The 22,617-nt window shown below is 41.1% G+C and overlaps 4 protein-coding genes and 2 non-coding genes across 8 annotated transcripts; 1 reads left to right on the top strand and 5 right to left on the bottom strand.

The window, feature by feature from the left end:
• Window positions 1-7,207: 7,207 nt before the first annotated feature.
• LOC103840979 (uncharacterized protein At4g02000-like) lies at window positions 7,208-8,560 on the bottom strand. The gene has a single exon (XM_009117492.1). It carries the CDS (start codon window positions 8,558-8,560, stop codon window positions 7,208-7,210), a length of 1,353 nt encoding a protein of 450 aa, XP_009115740.1.
• Window positions 8,561-10,577: 2,017 nt separating this feature from the next.
• Window positions 10,578-10,651, bottom strand: TRNAV-AAC. The gene has a single exon. It is a non-coding gene; the product is annotated as a tRNA-Val (tRNA).
• A 1,042-nt stretch (window positions 10,652-11,693) lies between these two features.
• Window positions 11,694-11,765, bottom strand: TRNAG-UCC. The gene has a single exon. It is a non-coding gene; the product is annotated as a tRNA-Gly (tRNA).
• Window positions 11,766-13,299: 1,534 nt separating this feature from the next.
• Window positions 13,300-13,983, bottom strand: LOC103840913 (60S ribosomal protein L26-1). The gene has a single exon (XM_009117431.3). It carries the CDS (start codon window positions 13,898-13,900, stop codon window positions 13,460-13,462), a length of 441 nt encoding a protein of 146 aa, XP_009115679.1. The 5' UTR covers window positions 13,901-13,983; the 3' UTR covers window positions 13,300-13,459.
• Window positions 13,984-14,997: 1,014 nt separating this feature from the next.
• LOC103840911 (BTB/POZ domain-containing protein At3g49900) lies at window positions 14,998-17,378 on the top strand. Its single transcript, XM_009117430.3, has 4 exons — window positions 14,998-15,265; window positions 15,395-15,464; window positions 15,880-16,398; window positions 16,480-17,378. Exons 1-4 carry the CDS (start codon window positions 15,087-15,089, stop codon window positions 17,221-17,223), a joined length of 1,512 nt encoding a protein of 503 aa, XP_009115678.1. The 5' UTR covers window positions 14,998-15,086; the 3' UTR covers window positions 17,224-17,378.
• Window positions 17,379-18,590: 1,212 nt separating this feature from the next.
• LOC103840910 lies at window positions 18,591-21,269 on the bottom strand. 3 transcript variants are annotated; one of them, XM_009117429.3, is made up of 3 exons: window positions 20,965-21,269; window positions 19,939-20,512; window positions 18,591-19,687 (listed from the first exon to the last, which is right to left on the bottom strand). In XM_009117429.3, the coding sequence occupies exons 2-3, from the start codon at window positions 20,473-20,475 to the stop codon at window positions 18,833-18,835; spliced, it is 1,392 nt and encodes a 463-aa protein (XP_009115677.1). In that variant the 5' UTR covers window positions 20,476-20,512; window positions 20,965-21,269; the 3' UTR covers window positions 18,591-18,832. The 3 variants fall into 3 exon arrangements, with proteins under 3 accessions (XP_009115677.1, XP_009115676.1, XP_009115675.1); XM_009117428.3 differs by having other exon boundaries at window positions 19,939-20,496; XM_009117427.3 differs by having other exon boundaries at window positions 19,939-20,501; window positions 20,965-21,268.
• Between the last annotated feature and the right edge of the window lie 1,348 nt (window positions 21,270-22,617).

Genomic DNA, 22,617 nt, shown 5'->3' with positions numbered 1-22,617 from the left:
CGTCGAGATTGGAGCCAATCTCCACGAACCTTTAAGGACAGAACTCATAACCTGTCTTAAAAAGAACCTTAACACTTTCGCATGGGCTGCGGAAGATATGCCAGGAATCGACATTAACATAACATGTCACGAGCTGAATATCGACCCAACATTCAAACCCGTCAAACAGAAAAGACGAAAGCTGGGACCCGAACGTGCTGCCGCAGTAAACGATGAGGTCGAAAAACTGCTTAAAGTTGGGTCGATAACGGAAGTAAGATACCCGGACTGGCTCGCCAACCCCGTAGTAGTCAAAAAGAAAAACGGGAAGTGGCGAGTTTGCGTAGATTTTACCGACCTAAACAAGGCATGTCCAAAGGATAGCTTCCCTCTACCACATATCGATCGATTGGTAGAAGCAACGGCGGGCAACCAACTCTTGTCCTTCATGGATGCCTTCTCAGGTTATAATCAAATTTGGATGAATCCCGACGATCGTGAGAAGACTGCGTTCATTACCGATCGCGGAACTTATTGCTATAAGGTAATGCCCTTCGGCCTCAAAAACGCTGGAGCAACTTACCAACGACTCGTGAACCGAATGTTCTCCAAACAACTCGGAAAAACGATGGAAGTTTATATCGACGACATGCTCGTCAAATCCCTCAAAGCAAGAGATCACGTGTCACATCTCGAAGAATGCTTTGCACAACTAAACTCCCATAACATGTAGCTCAACCCGACGAAATGTAGATTCACCGTGGCATCAGGAGAATTCCTCGGCTACTTGGTCACCAACCGCGGCATCGAAGCAAATCCAAAACAGATCAACGCACTAATCGAGATGGCTTCACCAAAGAACAAGCGGGAGGTCCAAAGACTGACCGGTAGAATTGCGGCACTTAACCGATTTATTTCACGATCAACAGATAAGTGCCTGCCCTTCTACGACGTCCTGCGAGGAAATAAAAAATTCGAATGGTCGGAAGAGTGCGAAAACGCCTTCCAACAGCTGAAGCGTTATTTAGCTACTCCTCCAGTCCTCGCAAAACCCGTGGAAGGGGAGCCTTTATTCTTGTACATGGCGGTATCGGCAACGGCCGTAAGCGGAGTCCTGATCAGGGAAGAACGCGGAGAGCAGAAACCTATTTTCTACATAAGCAAAACCTTGCTGGATGCCGAATCTAGGTATCCGTTGATGGAAAAATTGGCATGCGCGGTCGTAACATCGGCCCGAAAACTAAGACCATATTTCCAATCCCACACGATTGTCATCCTCACGACTTTTCCCTTGCGGACAATTTTGCATAGCCCAAGTCAATCAGGTCGATTGGCTAAGTGGGCGGTCGAGTTGAGCGAGTATGACATCGAATACCGACCAAGGACGAGCGCAAAATCACAAGTGCTCGCAGACTTCTTAGTCGAACTTCCAACGGGAGCAATAACCAACGAGGAACCAAATTCCACCTGGCTCCTCCACGTCGACGGATCCTCATCCAAGCAAGGATCGGGTATCGGGATCCGTCTCACATCTCCAACGAGCGAGATCTTGGAACAATCGTTCAGGCTGGAATTCCATGCCTCAAACAACGAGGCTGAATACGAAGCATTAATCGCAGGGTTACGTTTGGCTCACGGCTTAAAAATACGTAATCTCCACGCCTACTGCGACTCCCAGTTAGTGGTCAGTCAATTCAGCGGAGAGTATGAAGCCAGAGACGAACGGATGGACGCGTACCTCAAACTGGTCCAAGGTCTAGCTCAAGACTTCGACTGTTTCGCCCTTACCCGGATACCCCGTTCCGAGAATGTCCAAGCGGACGCCCTCGCGGCCTTAGCATCAAGCTCCGATCCAGGACTCAAAAGGGTAATTCCAGTCGAATTCATCGAACATCCAAGCATCGGACCACCAGTCGTTGTCAATCTCATAGAGGGTCAAGACGACGAGGAAGAAGAAGTTACGATACCACCATCATCGGAGCAATCTAATTACGGCTGTGATACCCCATGGCTTCAGACGATTCGAGACTACATTATCGACGGGCAACTGCCCGCCGAAAAATGGGCAGCTCGCAAGATCCGAACACAGGCCGCACGCTACGTAACAGTGGACGGCGAACTCTACAAATGGAGACTCTCCGGACCACTCTTGACGTGCCTGGAAGGAGAAAAGGCAAGGAAAGTAATGGAGGAAATACATTCCGGCTCATGCGGCAACCATTCCGGCGGAAGATCGCTGGCCGTGAAAATCAAACGCCACGGATACTATTGGCCAACAATGATCGGAGATTGCGAGAAATTCGCACGAAAATGCGAAAAATGCCAAAGGCATGCGCCAACTATCCGACAACCGGCCGAAGTTCTTTCTTCCATCACATCGCCTTATCCTTTTATGCGCTGGGCCATGGATATCGTCGGACCTCTACATAATTCAAAGCAAAAGCCTTTCCTTCTAGTCCTTACCGATTTTTTCTCAAAATGGGTAGAGGCGGACTCATACGCAAGTATAAAAGACGTCCAAGTCGAGAATTTCGTATGGAAAAACATTATCTGTAGGCATGGAGTTCCTTACGAAATCGTAACCGATAACGGGTCTCAATTCATTTCCACCCGATTCGAGGCATTCTGCGAAAAGTGGAAGATACGACTCAACAAGTCAACTCCCAGATATCCGCAGTGCAACGGACAGGCTGAAACAATCAACAAGACCATTCTCGACGGACTGAAGAAACGCTTGGAGGCCAAAAAAGGTAGATGGGCCGACGAACTCGAGGGAGTCCTCTGGTCTCACCGTACCACCCCAAGGCGAGCAACGGGAGATACTCCCTTCGCCCTGGTATACAGCACAGAATGCATGATTCCCGCGGAAGTAGAATTTCCTGGTGTTCGAAGAAGGTTCTTACCTGAACGAGAGGAACTCAACAATGCTATGCTCTTGGACGACCTCGACCTCATTAACGAACGCCGGGATCGAGCGCTCATCTGAATTCAAAACTACCAGCACGCCGCTGCGAGATACTATAATTCCAACGTACGGAATCGTAGGTTCAATCAGGGAGATCTGGTCCTTCGCAAAGTCTTCCAAAACACCGCTGAACGAAACGCGGGAAAACTCGGAGCAAACTGGGAAGGTCCCTATAAAATCGAAAAAGTCGTCCGACCAGGTTCTTACGAAATAGCCAACATGCAGGGCATAAAAATCCCTAGAACCTGGAATGCGATGCATCTCAAAAAATACTACCACTAAACAAACCAACTCGCAATCACTGAACTACGAGACGGCTTGATCTCCGTAAGGAGTACGTAGGTAGTTTGCCGAAAGGCAAATTCAGCTGTCCCCCCTCATTAAAAGGGGGGGAAGTGGGTACGTATACTCGTATACTCCCAGAAAATCGAAAAACTTCTTACCACACTTTTGGTGTTTTCGACTTATCTAAAACATCCTCACCCACGAAATCGCAACGAGGTCTTCGGAAGTCAGTCGGCCGCTTGGGAGAATCAACCTTTAGCATCGCGAGACGTCGCAAAAGATGCCTCAAAGTTGGTTTCTTCCGAGCAAACGAAATCTCCGCAAAAAGACACATACATACACACATTAACATTTATTTTGCGCAAAATAATCAAAACAACGGCATACGCCATCAAGTTCGATGCTGATCACATCGAACTCACAAACGTCCTAAACAGACATAGACATCTCACGGAGATGACTCTCTTACATCCGACACAAGGATAATAGCGCTATAAAAGAAATCCGAAATTTTGGTCTAGCACTTCCGGTCTCCGGAGAGATGCTCGATTCGTATCAAACAAGTCGTATAAGCCGAGAACTTTTCGCGGACTTTGCATCGATACGAATCAGGAAGAAATCGCGACAGGAAAAACGATAGCCGGTTAGTCACCGCATAATCCTTAAACCGAAAGTAAACCTAGGTCTTGCCCTAAACCCAGTGCACTGGTCTCTAACATCTCAAAGGCATGATATCAAAAGATACGAGATTCTTAAACCACGCCTCTATGTTTACGTTCGATACCTTCAGCACCCCCGCAGAGTTCACATCTCGCGGAAGAACTCTCGAAACAGGTCTCAAATAAAACATTCCACAATTGAAGAAGGACATGAGACGACAACTCATCACCTTCCTCCCCACTATTCACAAATTCATAAAAAGCGTTATCCGATTATCATATCATAAAGCCGCAGAGCGGCAGGGATTCAAAGCCACACATGGCCAGTCCCGAAATACAAACAAGGCCATTCAAGGCCGAAACATAAAAATATAAAAAAAAATCTCTCGCAAGAGATCTAACCCAAGTCACCCTCAGAACTTACGCCCCCTCTTCACCCGCTGCCTCGTCCGAGCCTGGAGCCACGTCGCTTCCGTTCTCTCCGACCATCGGGTCTTTCCCCTCTGGGTCTTCTGAACACGTCGGAAGGAAGCACGCGGATTTCAGGTCGGCTAGGATGAGACTGAAATCCCCATCCTCGGCCGCCATATCTCCCTTGCAGCTGGACAGCCGGGCCTCTTCAGCCTCCAAGGTCGAGGGAGTCTCACTGTGGAACGACCGAACTACGGCCATCCCGCCCTCAATCGTCGCCAAAGCGAGATCCCTGCTCCGGATACAATCGAGAGAACCCAGGGAAGCAGAAATCCTCGCCAAGCGAGCTTGAAACTCCGCACGAAGAGCATCCGTAGCCTCTTGGATCCCGCGGCGCGCTAGTCCCGCGTCACTCTCGATCTGACGCTGGAGTCGGCGCACCTCCGAGGATTTGGCCTTCCTGGCCTTCTTTTCTTTGAGCAAGGAACTCGCCATCTTCCCAAGGTCCCTCTCGAGCTCTCCTATCGCAACCTCGAGCTTCGACACTTTCGCAGAGTGAGAGTCCTCGACAGCCGTCAACAGAGCCTCGGTTTCGGACCATCTGCCCTGAAGCTCCACCAACTCCCCGGAAAGGCGACTGGTCTTGGAACTACATTCGCTGATCATCCCATCGATCAACAATATGAACTGCGAACGGTAAAAATTCTTAAGACTAGGTCCGTGAAAAGAATGCACGAAAAACGATCGAGATTTCAAACAAGAAACAAACCTTTCCGCGAAGTCCCGATGCTAGGCTCGATCCACCTTGCTGCGAAGTCTCTCCATCACCGCTCTTGGCAAGTTTCCTTTTCCGACTCTTAGGCTGAGTAGCCAGGACAGCACTAGGAGCACGCAATGCCAGGACGATTTTTTTTCTGGCTGGAGGCGGAGGCATAGAGTCAGCGGCTTTCTCTCTGTCCTCGACGAGGATCGGAGTCGTAGAAGATTCCGCAGGAAGGGCTTGCGGGAGAAGAGCCGCGACATCGGTCCCATGACGAGGAGCAACGACCTGCGCGAAAGAAGACGGAAACTCAGAGCCAGTTTGAGCCAATCCTTTCTCGGCTTGGCGACGAACTAGTTTCTCTCGGAAAAAAAGATGACCGGCAACACAAGCCGGCGCTTCCGCCGGAGAAGTTGGAACCGGAGCCGGGGAAGTGGCCTCACCCATCTCGACGTCGGAATCCTTCTTATCACCTTGGGAAGAAGACATGTTGAGAAGAAAGTTATGAAACTAGAGAGGGTTTTGAAGAAATGAAGAAGGGAAGGTGTGAAGAAAATGAATGACAAGAGCTCACTACTTATAGAAGTATGGGTTCGGAATGTCGTCTCGACAACTTTTTTTTCGCGGAATTTTGAATGTAAATTTCGTCTATTACACTTAACCTTGTCAAAATCACCTATCCACCCGTTAGAGTCACGACTCTAAACGGGCTGGGGGGCTAACTGTTGGGGTCTAAAACGGTTACGACAAATTTAACATCCAAAACATCCGAGGAAGAAAGTGAGAATTTATCCGAAGAGTACTTCTCGCAAAATAGACTATTTCTTACGAAAAAGCTTTACGGAAGAAAGAATCGAGATGCCCGACGAAGGCTCGAAACAGGTCGCTGCGTAGCGACCGAGCTCAGCCAAGCTCGGTCGCTACGTAGCGACCGAGCGATCGTCCCGCTCGGTCGCTACGTAGCGACCGAGCGATCGTCCCACTCGGTCGCTACGTAGCGACTGAGCTCAGCCAAGCTTGGTCGCTACGTAGCGACCGAGCGCTCGTCCCGCTCGGTCGCTACGTAGCGACCGAGCTCAAGCCAAAGCTCGGTCGCTACGTAGCGACCGAGCACTCGTCTCACTCGGTCGCTACATAGCGACCGGGCTTGAGCCAAAGTTCGGTCGCTGTGTAGCAATTGAACCTTTCCGAACATCGATACGACACCAGTCCATGCATTCTCGTCAAACTTTCGAATGCTATCTCCCGAAGACCGTAGCAAGCTCAGTCTATGTTTCCCGCTATTCTAATTCATCGATCAAACTTCGCGGATTAGAAACCGCGGAAAACTCGTAGTAAACGTGTCGGATCGGAAAACGGCCCAAAGGGACCTAACCAGAAGCCCGTAAACCACATCATGGTTCACGCTTGGCCCACGAGGAAGGATAAATGTCAAGTTTCCGCGGATAAATACGGAAGTTTTGAAGATAATTGTGAAGAACGGGAAAAATGGAAAATCTCCATTTTATGCTATGACGGCTTAAGGGCAGAAGAGTAAAAGCATAAACCGACCTTGGAGCTAGTATATAAGGAGTCCTAGGCGAGGAGCAGAGGAGAACTTTTCAGAGCAAACTTAGCACTTAGAGCAATTTAGGCAATTTTCCGTTTTTGTTATTTCGAGCTGCGACTCAATTAGGTTTAGCCGTCTTAGGGTTGCTAGAACTAGGAATCTCGCCGACAGCTCTCGAGCCCAGGCTTATACCTTGTTGTAACGCTCATACGCAGATTCGGAATAAGATCTACTTTGCTCTCTTTTCGATTTCTTATTTTTATCGTTGTTATTCTCGTGTTCTGATTGCTTGACGTGTGGTAATTAACAGATATCCGGGTCCTCTGGGAAACTAGGGTTTTCTTAGTTTCCTTATTTAAACGGAAATCGACAGTGTGAATTTCGGTTCCCACATACAGCTAATCCACCACTATAACCAATCGGTGGAACTAATATCATATGATCAAAACCAAGATCCACCCCAATATCTCTAACAACATCGTTAGCTTGCTTGGTTTCAATCAGGAACAACAAGTCTGGATGATACAAACGTTGCATCTCCTTTAGACGTCGAACTGTCAAGCGTTGTCCCAGCCCTCGACAGTTCCACACCTCAACTCTCATGGTTCATCTGGTGGAACCGGGCCCACCGCGCCTCTGTCGATCTGTGGATTGTTGTCATGAGCTTGATCCTGACCATAGTCTTCCTGCAGCTTTCGCAGAGCATTGAACTCATGAGACATCTTCATCCTTCCAACAGGAAATTTATCAACCATCTCAGCATCCATCCTTGGACGTTTACCCAGACATGATATCTCATTCGAAGCACCCTGATCATCCTCATTCTGCATCGCAAGATCGAAGTCATCCTGAAGGAACGATCCATACTGGCTGAAGTCAAAGTCAGAGGATCTCTGTGCTTCCATTTCCAGGATTATGTGATCACTATCCTCATCTGCATCATTCTCTTGCCTCAAACCCATCTCTGTACCACTACCTCTCTGGCGACTAGAGCTTCCTTCTTCTAGCAGAGCAGCCACGAAATCATTCCTTCGCTTCATCCGAGCCTCACCAGTGATTTGCTCATATCCTTGGCTAGTTATAGCCATAGGAGCAATAGAGCTAAGTTGTTGCAGCAATGCAACATGAGAAACAGTAACCATTTCACCATCATTCACCTGATCCATGGGGATGTCGTGAATAGGACCATCTGGTGCCACCACTTCGTCCTCCACATTTTCCTCATCTCCGGCCTGGTCATTTGGAGGATCTTCTTCCTCATTGTTAACATTCATCTGATCCACCACTGGTGCAGGAGGACATTCACCAGAATCATGGGTAATCATCCCACACTGATCACAGAAGCCCTTGAGTCGTTCGTACCGGAACTTCAGAAAAGTATTAACTCCAGGGGAAAATTGGAAGTTTCGCTGAAACTTGAGAGGGTTACCTACGTTCCAATTGAGCCGAATACGAATGAATTCCACCGCAGCATTAACACTTGGGTTGAAGTCCACCGTCATGACTTCCCCCATTCTATCACCAATGTTGTGGATCACCGGTTCGGAAAGATACTCCAAAGGAATACCCCTAATTTGCACCCACAGAGGTATGTAATTGAGATCAGCATCATCCATACCCGGAACCCATCGAGTCATGATCAGCATTCTATCATTAAACGCCCATGGACCTCTGTTGATCACCGACAGAAGCATCTCTTCGGTTGGAAAGACAAACTGGAACTTCCTCCTATCAACGATACGTCCAGAGATGAGACCAGGAAGACCCCACATCTTAGGCAGGGAAGTCAGGAGCGCCCTCACGTTTTGCTTCGTTTGCATAGATGGTCTCCCAATCAAAGAAAATTGATTCACCCGGCGAGCTTCATTGCAAATCGCCGCAGAGAGAGGTACCGGAGCATCATCAATACCCAAATTCAGATCCTGAATCGCTCTTCGCAAATTATCCGCCATGATCGCAAGACTACAATCAAAGCGATATGTATACAGGATTTGTGAAGTGATTTTATGAATCGGGGAGGAAAAGATGTGAAGATATATAAACCCCCATCCATAACAATAACTGTCAGAAACTGTTTCATCGTGGTGAAGTTTGTTCTCCACTACGGAGATGGAGGAATCATGGGGGTTAACTTGCGTAAACCAACCCACTATCAAATCAAATTTGGAACTAAAAGATCTGGAATCTCCGAAGAAAAACCAGAAGAACAATCGCTTCACAATCGCCTTATCGATCGCCATTAACCATTCATTCCACAGGTCGGTCTTCTCTACGTGGTGTCATCCTATTGATTAATTAGATAATTAGAGCAGCATTAATCATGGAGGGAGGTATTTAAAAAATAAGAATAAAATAGTGGGTGAGTCCCACCATTTTCAAAAATAGGGGAGGGGGCTTGTACTGCCTAAATAAGCAGCGATTTTGGGGAGATTTTGTTAGTTTAATGAAAGATAAAAACGTCTTTTTGATTTCATCTCATTCAAAAGAAACCTAAAACCCTAAGAACGTAAAACCGGTAATACCTGATCCAAAACCAAACATATGTCTACTAGGTTCCTATATAGGCAGATCCTGCTCTAGACCAAACCTTATTAAGACATATGCTTATGCGTGAAATGAAGTTGGATATCTAAAGAGCGCCATAAGACAATAACTGTACTGGTTGATTTTACAATAACATGTGGGAGGTGAGTTCAAATCTTTATGGCGACATTTTTTGGACAATATGTTTTATGTATGAACTTGAATTTTTTGGGTTTTAAGCGCTAGTTTGCTGGGTCGGACCCGTATATAGATAAAATTCATTTACCTGACAGATTCTGATTCGATCGGTTTCTACCCGGATAATGCCAAGCCCTAGTTTAATGGTTTAGCCAGGTTAGCGAATATTTTCATTGGCATTGGGTCATAACTGGCTGAGCTTTCGTCTTTTCATTGGCTTGAAGAAGGTTACGATTCTCTGGTTGCTACACGTGGTTAGTTATGTGTGGTGTAAGTGGATGGGGATTTGGTGGAGACTTAAAGAAGACGCCACGAGACGTTCTCGAGGCTCAGGCTAATATATTGGTTGTGATCACCCCCACTTTGGTGGAGTATGTTCTTCTTCTTTTGCTAATTTATGTTTGATTGTAAGTTATTTTTTTTTTACAACAAAAAGGGTTTAAAGATGTATAGCTAGGCTTCTTAAACCAAAATTAGTACTTCCCTTTCATTTCTAAAAGATCTATGTTTTAGAATTTTCACACTTTTTAATAAAATATATTAAAATTTAATTATAAGTGCATAGTTTTTTATAATTTTATATTTTCTATATTTTTAAACCAATAAGATTTTAAGAAATGTAATTAATGTTCTTGAACTTCACAAGTTCTCATTATTAATTGACAAAAATTGCATTAGAAATATAAAATATGTATCTTTTTAAAACAAAAGTTTTCTCTAAAATATAGATCTGTTAAGAACGGAGGGAGTAATAAATTATCGGTTTTTTAGACTCTGGAGGTTTAAGATGTGATCAATTTCTTTTCATGAAATTTCTTGATTTGTTTTCTACTCGATATTTTGGTATTATCATGAACAACCACATATAAAAGGATACATGTACAACAGATAAATTCGAGTCCCATAGAAAAGAAGTGGAGATAGTTACATGGGATGATCATGATGTAGAATAGACAGCGGAGATAAAAGAGGTCCTGAGAGAAAGTGAACAAGTGAACGAGAGATATTTGATGCTAATTTTGATTTATAATTTTACACATGCCTAGGGTGTTACTCGATGTTGGTCTAATCCACTATAAAGTTGTAGCTTTGATTATCCCTTTTTTCCCACCTGTATTAGTCTTGCCATCCTTCCCACCTCTTTTTATTGTTTGAATCGTTGCTTGTTTGTTAGGAGAACAGTTAATTCCAGAAAAACACTAAAGCCCTATGGACTCATTAAAGCCTATATCAGAAGGATAAAAATATTGACTTCGCCCGGGTTCGAACCGGAGACCTTCAGTGTGTTAGACTGACGTGATAACCAACTACACCACGAAACCGTTTCTGTCACCACTTGTTCACATTCTGATAATATCTGCTTATTGTGGATTTTCTACTCGTTCTCCCTCGCAACTACTCAATATGGGTCAAAGCACACCCTAGCTTTTTAATAAAAATAATAAGAAGAGGATCAGAAAAGAATGATGATCAAGTTACCTTCTGCAAGATCCAAGAAGAAGGATGATCATCATGAAGCTACTAGTTATCATCTTTCTTTCTTTTTTTTAGACAGATTATTTTTATCACGGATAAAATATCACAAATCAGAAATTTAGAAAATCTTAAGTTATAAACAGTTAGGAAAAATCTACTTACTACCAATTGGTTTTAAATTAGAAATTTAATAAATCTGAATCTAACAAAGTTTCCTTAAATTTTCGATGTGGGATAATTTATTCCTAATACTTATCATCATTATCTTGACTATTCTTCCTTGGAGCAGCAGCCGATCAATATTACTTTTAACTATGTTCTATCTTCCTCTGAGCAGCAACCGTTTAATATTGATTTCGAGTCTGTTGTAGATTCTTTCTCAGAGCAGCATCTAAAAAAATATTGATCACGAGACTGTTCTAGCTCCTTTCATGGAACAACAGGCGATCAATGATTATTATGACTTTATTATATAGCATATCCCTTGAAGCAGCAGCTGATCAATATTGATTATGAGTCTGTTCCGGAGCAGGAGCCGATCAATATCATATGCAAGGTTCAAGAGAATATTAAGGATGATCATAAAGCTCTTATTTATCATCATCATCATCATCATGACTTTGTTGCAGATTCACTAGAGAAGCAGTCAATCAATGAAGTTCGTCATCATAATCCAGAGATTCCACACCAAGGATATAAAAAAGAATGATCAAGTGTTTGATCAGTATGCTACTCTCCGCCCCCACAGAAAGCTCTGAACATTAGAAATCTGAGCACCGAATATTTTAGATACACCAAGAAGACACAACCAAAGAACTATGTGAACAAAAAACTAAGACATTCTCTGGTTTCAAATTTATTCACTTTACAAGGCTAATGAAAACAAAATGCGTCTGCCGGGAGTCGAACCCGGGTCTATTGCTTGGAAGGCAATTATCCTAACCGTTGGACTACAGACGCTACATGTCCAACAACTACATTTTCCTAACCGTTGGACTTCAGAACTTTATCTTACCTTGTCGTTCCATAAGCTCTTCAAAACATATCGCCACTTCCACGTAAAAATTCTCCACCGTAGTCTTTCTTATACCATACCCATTTCGTCCTGTCACTGTGTCCACAAATCTCTTCACCAATGCCGAAGATTTGCAATCTTGATATATCAGTTGTCAAGCATTTGTTTGTAGACTAAAACCAGCATTGGCTTCTACTTGATGATTATTCTCATGTCTCCTTATCATTTTTGTCCTCGGGAAATTGAAGAGGAGTTCGTGGAGTTTAGTATAACATTGATGTGGTGGATCAAGCCAAAAAGGATAAAATGTTTTGATTTTGAAGAAAGTTCCTAACAATAGCACGAAGAAATGCGGCTTAGCCGAACGTCTCACCTGGTAAGTCCTATTTCCTTGTTCATGCTGTTAACTCTGAATACAGTATAGAAGAGAATATTGATGAGATCAAAGCAACGTTAGCGCAGTGAAAAAAAAAGTCTTGGCTTGCAATAATGCCCTCAAAAGTTTCAAATAAATAAATGGTCGTACTAGTTAGTTTCCATGAAAGACTTTAGCCCTACGATCACCATGAGAAACGGACCATGACTATTCCGCCTACATCCGCAAAAAGAGCCAAAGGTATACTATATACTTCAACTCTTCATCTCCGGGTAGATTATTGCCATGTAGCAAATAGCGATGCGTTAAAAAAAATTTCAAGAATTTTAGATTTAATCTATGAGGTTCGTCAGTCTGTGGTGCTTCCAATGTGCTGTATATCTTATTGTTTTGGAAACTCAGTTAATTTAAACATTGAAGTATCTAGACAGTCATACCAATGCCCTTTTGGTTTAACAATGGAGACGCGAACCTCTCTCTCATCGTATGCAACTGTTCGAGTAAATTTGGCTTTTTTCTTCGTATTCCGTTGAATAATGAAGCATCGTAAATTTTATTCATTGTATAGATTTCAACAGTCTCGAATTTGTTTATTTTTGGTATTCTTGATCCCCGCCAGAGAAACAATTTTAATAACCTAGATCCTAGAGTAAGATTTGGAATCGAGAAACAAAACAACTTGAACCCAATTAATAGACCAAGAGGAAAATGTTGGGGGAGAAATAGAAAAAATCTTAACTATATGGGTCAAATTAGGTTTTGCAATGTGAATTAGGAACCTGAATCGCGAACCAAAAGATAAAAAAGCACTACAGAACAAAAGATTCGAAGTAGAAGCAATGAAATTGATAGGTTGTAAGAAGATTTTCTTCTAATCCATACCAAAGATTAACAAATAAACAACTACTTCAAGAGTAATATTCCAATTTCATAAAATACGAATTATCTTAAAGAAATTGTAATCTAGCTCCAACCTAGAACACAAACAGGTACTCGAATCATTTCACCTAATTACCAATTTCAACGACCAATACTCACAAAATCTCTAGCATAAAACTCACAAAACGCACAGCAATCTCAACAATAACTAACACGAGCAGACATTCAATATAAAAAGCATCAATAAAACTATAGAATATAACTAAAGAGTCAAACTCATTATCGAAACTGAAATCAAAAGACACATTCCCATGTCCGAAACATAAATAACATTCGACGAAACAAAATTTAAAACAACGATAGAACCTTACGACAACCTTTCGCTTAATCAACGTTCTGCATAACATCCTCAGCAGTGAACTTGGTCCCCTTGTCCTTATCAGCAGCAGCACGTCCCTTCGCCTTCCTCTCCAAAAGCGACTTCCTGTCCTTATCAAGACGGAGCTTCGTGATCACCACCTTCGACGGCTGCACTCCGACGTTCACGGTGGTTCCGTTCACCTTCTCCCTCGTGATCCTCTCGATGTGAATCACCCACTTGCGACGGTACACCTGGACGACCTTTCCTTCACGCCCCTTATAGGTCCCACGAACGATCTGAACCTCGTCGTCCTTGCGGATGGGCATGGATCTGACGTTGTACTTTTGGCGAAGGTCGGTGGAGAGAGGTGAGCTCATGATGACGCGCCTCTCGCTTGAGGAGGCTGTGAAATGCGCCTTGCGGTTCTTCCTGCGAGAGGAGGTGACTCTTGGGTTGTACTTCATCTTCGCCGCCGGGTTGTGGAGAAACTCTCTCTCTCTCTCTCTAGGGTTTTTCTCTGTGGACGAGGATGCGGTAGTGAGTGTTAGCGGCGAATATATAGTCTGTACACAGAGCTAGGTTTTAGTTGATGTTAGGACTTTCTTTGTAATGGGCTTGGGCTTGTATGAGACTTCCACTCTTTAGTTCTATAATGGGCTTTCTTGGGCTTATATGAGACTTCCACTCTTTAGTTCTATAGCTAGATTCATTATATGATTATGCAAGTATATATTACACACCACAGTTCTAAATTCTAATATTTGTTTTTATTTAAAGAGATTATAAAAGTTTCAATATCTAGATGCATTAAAAACTCAAAAGTGACATTGCTTGAGCTCGATTTGAGGTGTTCCGTGTTCGCCCAGTTATAATCAATCATGATTTAATTTAGTTTACCAGTCATGTCATGCAATTTAGAGGAGCAACTTATCTGCTGGGAGGAAGAGATAAACAAAATTAAGTGATATATAGGTAAAATCCTTGTTAACTTTTAACCAAATAAATCAGAATTATTCAAAGGAAAATAGATGCTAAGGGATGACAAAGTGAGGATGTGTCAAGAGAACTGGATCTTGTTTAGAAAAACATAAGAACTTTATAGTTTCTTCAAACTAGAGACCATAACATATTAACATGTGAATTTAGTTTCCTTCACAAGATGGGATTAATCAAACAAGTATTTCTCGGTAGAGACTTGTTGCCCGAACAAATTCGAATATAAACAATTCAATGTTATAACCACAAAATTTGTTAGTTAGTAACACAAAACCAATTAAACTTAGATAGGATATTAATGCAATAGTACTATATATACACAAAAGTCTAATTAATATATTTCAAATTTTAGTGAAAATTTGAATGTAGAACCAAACACATCTGCAGCATGTGGACGTGGTCCCTCTATATGAATGAGAAGGTTATTGAAGAAGAAAAGGGAAAACGCATTTAAAGACTTTCACGTATATTATAACGATCACAATAAAATCATTTATTACCTCTATTACCACATTTATTGCCATTCACTGCAAGTTTTCCTTTCTTTTCTTTACTCTCAAAAACCTAACCGGCGATTTCGAATCTTCTCTGAAATCACACAGAACTTTCTTTTTTTCATCTTCTCTCTGGAGAACCAAAGAAAAAAAAAAGAGAATGAAGCGAGGAATAAGTTTAGGGTTTGTAGATACGATCTACGAAGAAGAAGAAGAAGACTACGTGGATCACTCCTCCTCTTTCTCTTCTTCTTCATCATCTATATCTCCTTCTCCTCAACCACGTATCAATCTCTCTTCTTCTTCTTCAATGGAGCTTGAATCTAGACTCCTTAAATGGTAATGTTTCTCTAAACTTTTACCAAAATTTACCGCATTATTTAATATTCTTTTACCGCATTTTAATTTATTTTTAGAGTTATTTGTATGCTATGATTATTATTCTATATTTTGTTTTGATATATTCAGGTCGTTGGTTAATAATTCTAAACCTGATGTGCTGGTACATGTGGGAGGCACAAGGTTCCATCTTCATAAGGTTACGTTTTTCAAACTTTTGTTTGCCAATTTCGGACATTGCCCATTTGTTTGGTTTCATCAAAATCAATAAATATTTCAACGATTTTCCATGGTATGTTGCAACTCATTTTAACCTTTTTAACTACATACTCTTTTTAATTTAAAATAAAATAATAGATTTTAATGTTTTCACTTATATTACAAAACATGATAAAATTTGATTATAAGTACATTGTTTTTCTGTAAATAACAGTTTCATTTTCTAAATCAAACGTAAGTTTATAATAATATTTCAAAAGTATTTTTCTAAAACATTTATCTTTTGAAAACTGATAAAATAAAGCTATTGTTTTAAAAAGTAAAATAAATTACACAGTTAATGTGAATAAGCAAAAAGGTCTGATTTTATTGTATGTCATGTTTTTATCCCATAGGATCTTCTGTCAAGGAGGAGTGGCTATTTAAAACGCCACCTAACGAACGTTAACGAATTAACTCTCTCACCGCCGTTAAACATAACGGCTGAAACGTTCACGTTAGTAACCGCTTTCTGCTACGGCGCTCACCTTGAACTAACGCCGTTTAATGTCGTTTCGCTGAGAGTCGCCGCTGAGCTTCTTCTGATGACGGGAGCTGGAAGAAACGACGTCAGAGATAATCTGAGGAACTTGACGGAGTCCTATCTCCGACGAGTCGTCTTCGTCAACGTTGACTACATCAAGATCGTTCTCCGTTCATGCCTCACCTTGCTTCCGGATTCGGAAACGACGGCGTTTTTAGTCGGAAGATGCATCGAAGCTTTGACGGAAGTCGGAGACGGAGAGTGCGTCAACGAGCTCCTCGAGCAAGCCGTTATACTTCCCGCCGGAGATTTCATCGTCGTTGCCGGCGCCGTGCAGCAAAGGTTCCCGCGCCACGATTTGCTTTACAGAGTCGTTGATGCTTACGTGAAGGTAGGGCTAATTTCGTAATATCGGTATTCAAATTTGATTATGCGACGTGTCGTTCTACAATTGGATGTACATTTTCCGCAGGAGCATGACGGAGAGATAACGGAGGAAGAGAAGGTTCAGATATGTAATTCGATAGAGTGCGACAAACTATCGCCGCCGTTACTCCTCCACGCCGTGCAAAACCCGAAAATGCCCCTGAGGTTCATCGTACGCGCGATGCTACAAGAGCAGCTCAACACGCGCCACTCGATCATAACTGCAGCCGACGCCGTCGCTACGTCTGCGGGACATCGAAACCGAGAGATCACCCAGGCGGAGAGAGACTCCTCCGTGACGCTGGGGTCGCTTCTCCAGCGAGACACGGCGGCGAGGCAAAACTGCAGGCTAAGAGCTGCTATGAACTCAACGAGCTCGAGGATCAAGAGCTTGGAGAAAGAGCTGGACGAGATGAAGAAGCTCATATCGAAAGAATCGGAACGGATGATGGAGTCTAAGTCGAGGAGTGTGATGGACTCTGCTCGGTCCGCGAGTTTCCATTGCGTTCACAGTTCGAGTAACGTAAACAAGATGCAGAGAGGAGAGAGAGGTTCGGTTTCCTCACTGAGCACGACTTTCCGGCGAGGAGGAGCCTCTCCGCCGCCGCAGAAAAGTCTCGGTAAAAGACTAATTAAGGGAATAAAGAACGCTTTCTCATCTAAACAAGAAGGCAAGAAAAATGCAGATACAGTTGAGGAGATTTATGATGGGTTAGAAGATTTCGTCTGGATCAAAGATGATGACAACGTCTCTGAAGAACTTCACTCTCATTACGTCGAGAACAAATGATCTCTCTCTCTCTCTATCTCTTGCATTAATAGCTTGTAGCCAAAGTGATTCTATGTTTCTTCTTTTCAAGTGATGAAATTCCCGATGTAGTGGATGGATGGATCTTTTCACGAATTTGCAGATCTCTGTGTTGAATTTTTGTTTAGCTGCATATATATTATGTTCATGTGTTACTGTTATAGCCCAACGGATAAAACACGAGGATGAGAAGAAACCATATCGTTTCGCCTCGTACTTTCTTCAGCTCCGCGACTCGTTATTCTTCTTTGGAAAAAAGTTTCCTTCTTAGCTACATGAAGTTTACTATAATATGGTGGAAACCATCCGATATATGAGAATGTGTCAACAACTACACGAATTTTATGTTAATACATGTCACATGTACGAAGTAAATAATAATATGGTGGCAACATCACAATCGGGTTTAATTGATTTTAAACTAAGTTAATGGAGTCAATCCGTAATTTATTAAACTTAATAAATTTTATGATTTATTAAGTTTAATAAACTTAATTGATTTTGTTAATAAACTTAATAACTTTATTAAACTTATTAAAATTAATAAATTTATTAAACTTAATCATTTATTAATAATCTTAATAAACTTAATCACTTATTAAACTTAATCATTTATTAAATTTATTAAGTTTGATAATTTATTAATTTTAATAAGTTTAATAAATTATTAAGTTTAAGTTTATTAAATTATTAAGTTTATTAAGTTTAATAAATTTATTAAGTATAATAAATTATTAAGTTAAAGTTTATTAAATTACTAAGTTTATTAATAAATCAATTAAGTTTATTAAACTTAATAAATTATTAAGTTTATTAAGTTTAGTAAATTACGAATTGACCCCATCAACTTAGCTTAAAATCAATTAAACCCGATTGTGATGTCGCCACCATATTATTATTTACTTCATACATGTAACATGTATTAACATAAACTTTGTGTAGTTGTTGACACATTCTCATACATTGGATGGTTTCCACCATATTATAGTAAACTTCGTGTAGTTAGGAAACTTTTTTTCCTTCGAAAATTTCCATCTTCATATGGTTGAGTAGCTGCAGGTTTCGTGGCGGAAGCGCCGCGGTGGTGGTGGCTATCGAATTGATGGCTGCTATCAGCCATTCCTTCACCGTCCTCGTGAAAAGTCTTTCTCTCTCCGTCTAGCGGCAAACTTTAAACTCTCCGGCAGAAGAACATCGTCAACAGTTTATTAGGGGGTAATAACTCAGTTTTATCGGCGCGAATAAAAAAAAAAAGATAACCGGGGATGCGGGTCGGGTTTAGATTCTGTTAATAAACAAATCCAAACCAAGTATAATTCAAGTTTTGTATATCATAACAAAATATTCAATTTAAACCGAACTAAACCGAAACTGAATACTCTTCCTAAAAGAAAGGTAACAGCACTGTGTCCCCCAAACAAAGGTGACACAATTATCCTCAAACTGATCTGTTATTTATTAACAAAGGCCTAAAAACTCTCTATCTCTCTACCTGTAAAGCAGCACAACAACAACAACAACAATAAGCAGCAGCACAAAAGACAAAACAAAGAAGAAGAAGAAGTAACACAAACTCTGCTCTGTCTTCTCCTTAAGCAATATTCTTCCCTCCTCCTAAAGGTAACCGCCATTGTCTATGCCAATACACAGAAACTCTCGACCACATCGGAAACCCGAAAGTAAACTCAAGCGGCCTATCAGCCGGACCCCCAACTATCAACGGCAGCCACAAATACCTCGAATCTCTCAAATCCGCCGGATTCCACCTATCCGCCATAAATATAAACGCACCAGGCACACCAGGTAAGGGTATCACATACGTGCTCTGCGAGAAAAACGTCGTCAGCCTAAACACCTTGTTCCCACCAACGCAAGGGTTCCCCAACGTCTCCCACGGTCCCATTATCGACTCAGCTGCATGAGCCAACGCTTCGTTCGGTGCCCACCCCGTGCAACCTGATGTGATCATGTAGTAAGTGTTCTGGTGTTTGAAGATAGCTGGGGCTTCTCTGTGTTGTCCCACCATGATCCTCTTCATAACCGGTTTTACATCGAGGTAATCCTCGGTTAACGGACCGATGTGTAGCACGCTGTTGTCCTCTGATGAATATATCAAGTAGGCGACGTTATCATCGTCTTTGAAGATGGTCATGTCTCTACTGTCGAAGCCGTGTGGGGATTTGCTGTATAAGTAATCGAATGGACCTGTTGGGGTGTCGCTAATGGCTACACCAACGGAAGCTTTAGTGTAGTTTGCGTCGTCTATGTGCATCCACATCACGTACTTCCCTGTTTCTGAGTTGTAGATCACTTTGGGACGCTCGAGGACGTTGGATTTGTGTAAGTCATGTGTCTCGTCTGTCTCTTCGGCTGCTAATACAACACCTTCGTTCTTCCATGTCCACAAGTCTTGAGACGAGTAGCATCCAACACCGATTATATCAACCTGAAAACAAGTACACAAGAAACTGTTACTTTTATTACATTCCAATATTCTAAAATTCGGCAAATCGGATACAAGCAAACAATTTTTTTCAAACCGAATTTATAAAAAAATTGATCTTAAGTTTTCCAAAACCCAGTCTAAAATCGGTCTAGACATCCGTCTAATCATTTATAAGGCCGCCTAGAGATTTCGTGAACATTGTTACATTCTAACTTTAAAGTTTCAAGAGTGAGACAGTAGTAACAACTTACTCGAGCTGGTCCGTTCTTGTAAGAGAGATACGTTGGTCCATCTTTATATTCACCGTACCAATAGTAACTCTTGGACCTTTCATCATACAAAATGCCACCACCGTGTGCTTGAATCGGATTCCCTTCCGTGTCCAACCAAATCTTCCCAGGGAAGAAGTTGTGCAATGTGTCATTACCATCTTTGGTCGGACCAAAAGCGGTTTTGATGTCTGGAAAGAAAAGATGTCGGATCTGTGAGTTTTCGTCGAGAAACTCTTCTACCAAAGTGGTGGGTCTTTTGGGTTTGCGTTTGATGGCTCGTGCAGAACGCTTCCTAGGAGGGGGCATGTGAATGTTCTCTTCTTCCACTCGTTCTAGCTCACGGACAATGGGATGGTGGGTTAGTAACCGAGAAGATACTTCAAGATCTACGCTATAGTTTCTGCTGTATAGCATGATGAGATGAATCATGAAAACACATCCCGCAAGTGTTGATACTAGAGAAAACGGTGAACAACGTAGTAACGCTGGCTTCTTGTTGTGTTTGCTCTTTGCCATCTTCTTCAAAGATGTATGTATCTACACTGTTAACAAACTATTCAGATTCAATACACCTAAAACAAAAATAATAATATTAAGCATCTAATTAAAGCAAAAAATGTCCTTTTAAAATTTATTGGCAACATCAAAATGTTTTCTTTTAAGTCAAAAAAGAAACTGGTCTATGACAAATGAAGAAACTGTTCTAATTCAAGCTAATTCCTCTTTTGGGAGATGATATATTTTCTGAAAGTGTCATGTTTGTATAGTGTTCAAATTCATCAAATTATAGTTCGCTGGCAGATAATCAAACCCGGTTTAAGAGAATCAAACCGGTATGAGGAGTTACATTAGTGCAATGTTCCTCAATGATTAGCAAAATTAAGCAGTTTCCGACACCAGATCCAAACATAAAGAAGCTAGACCCTTAAAGACAGGTAATTTCCAGCAGAAAATAACAAGAAGTTGTATAAACACATAGACAATTAGGAGACAAAGGGATCTTACCTGAAAGACAAGCCGGAGCCAAATTTTCCGACCGGGATGTACCTTAATGGCGCAATCAAACAACAAACTTTCGGTTTACATGTGGTTCAGATTGTCCGGAGAAGAAGGTCGAAGCTGGGAAGGTAATTACGGAGCTAAATTACAGCAACCCTCAGGATTAGATTTGGGGAAATGAAAGGAATGGGTGGGTGGGTGAGGTTTGGTTAATAAGGATCTGTCACGGTGACAAAGAGAGGTCTTTGATTATGATTCAGACGTGCGACCAAAAGAACGAGACAGATAGTTCCTTCTTTTACTCGTCTGATGAGTTTCTGGTGTTTTTCTTTTTCTTGGGATCTTGTTCTGTCTGGTTATTTAACTAATTTACTTTTTTCATTTTAATTAAATGTAATGATTGTCTTGTTAATGTATTTCTCCATCAGTGTAGGATTCATTAATGTGAATTACATAACCAATTAGTATTTTGCAATTCCAGCTTTAATTGTAGGCTACAAAATATCTATGTTTATATACATCTTAGCTAAATTTGTTTATAATTTTTCATAAAACGCATTTCTTTACATCTAGACAATTCAACCAGATGATTGTCCAAATTACATATCCTTTACCAGGCGTGATTCGATTCAGTTCTCAGAAGTAATGTTTTCTGAATGTAAAATTTTCTAATCAATATTTAGATAATTATTCATGCAATAAAGAAATGTTAAACCTAAACGGCTTTAGTGGTTGACCAATTCGTTGTTCACCCTTTTCTTACTAGCTGCTCATTTATTATGTATACAGCTAATGAAGCCAAAACTTTTATCATTTACATATTTAACGAATGAATGTCTTTCGAGATTTAAGTTCACTTATCCAACTCAACATAATGGTTTTCGATTGTTCGGTCAGCATTAGTGAATGCAGTTATGGGGTAGAATCACCAGTGCATGTAGTCAATAACTTACTCACTTTAATTAAATTCTGAAATCAAATTAAAAATAATAAATGCATGTATAGTACATAAAATATGAAATGAATAATACATATTTTCGTAAATTTGGTAGATAATAAAGATTAACTAGGTGTTTTGCCCGCATATACAGACATAATTATTTTACACATGTTAATAATACTCAAAACCATTGTTTATATGTTCAAAAAGGTTAATACAATAAATTAAACATTCATTTATGTAGGTGTTTGTTAATATATTATACTATTTACTGCATAACATAACTTCAGAATGATGAATATTTTAGGAAGTTTTTACACACTACATTCATTATTATTTTTTCATTAACAACTAAAATAATTTATTTTTATTTTTATTTTGGCAAAAACAGTAAATTCTTCTTTTTTTTTTACAACTTGTGGCCCTAATTTTTATTGATAGTCATAAAAAATCAAAGAAAACAAAATATTGAGTATGTCTCATGTTATATTGAATAATATTAGAATAAATGACCAGTGTTTTCACTAAACTCTCATCTACCGTATAAATGTTAAGAGTTAAAGTACTTACCGGTCCTCATTTTTCTGTTTCTCAAATTTTAAAATTTTATGATTTAAATATGTTTTATTTTTAGATAATGATCATTTTAGCTGCCAGTCATGGTGTCCTACGTGAATGTAAATATTTGCTTTGAGGAGATCCAAATAACATAGCGTTTG

Source organism: Brassica rapa, chromosome A09 (genome assembly GCF_000309985.2).
Source record: "Brassica rapa cultivar Chiifu-401-42 chromosome A09, CAAS_Brap_v3.01, whole genome shotgun sequence".
Taxonomy (NCBI): domain Eukaryota; kingdom Viridiplantae; phylum Streptophyta; class Magnoliopsida; order Brassicales; family Brassicaceae; genus Brassica; species Brassica rapa.
This window is presented reverse-complemented; position numbering and strand designations above follow the sequence as displayed.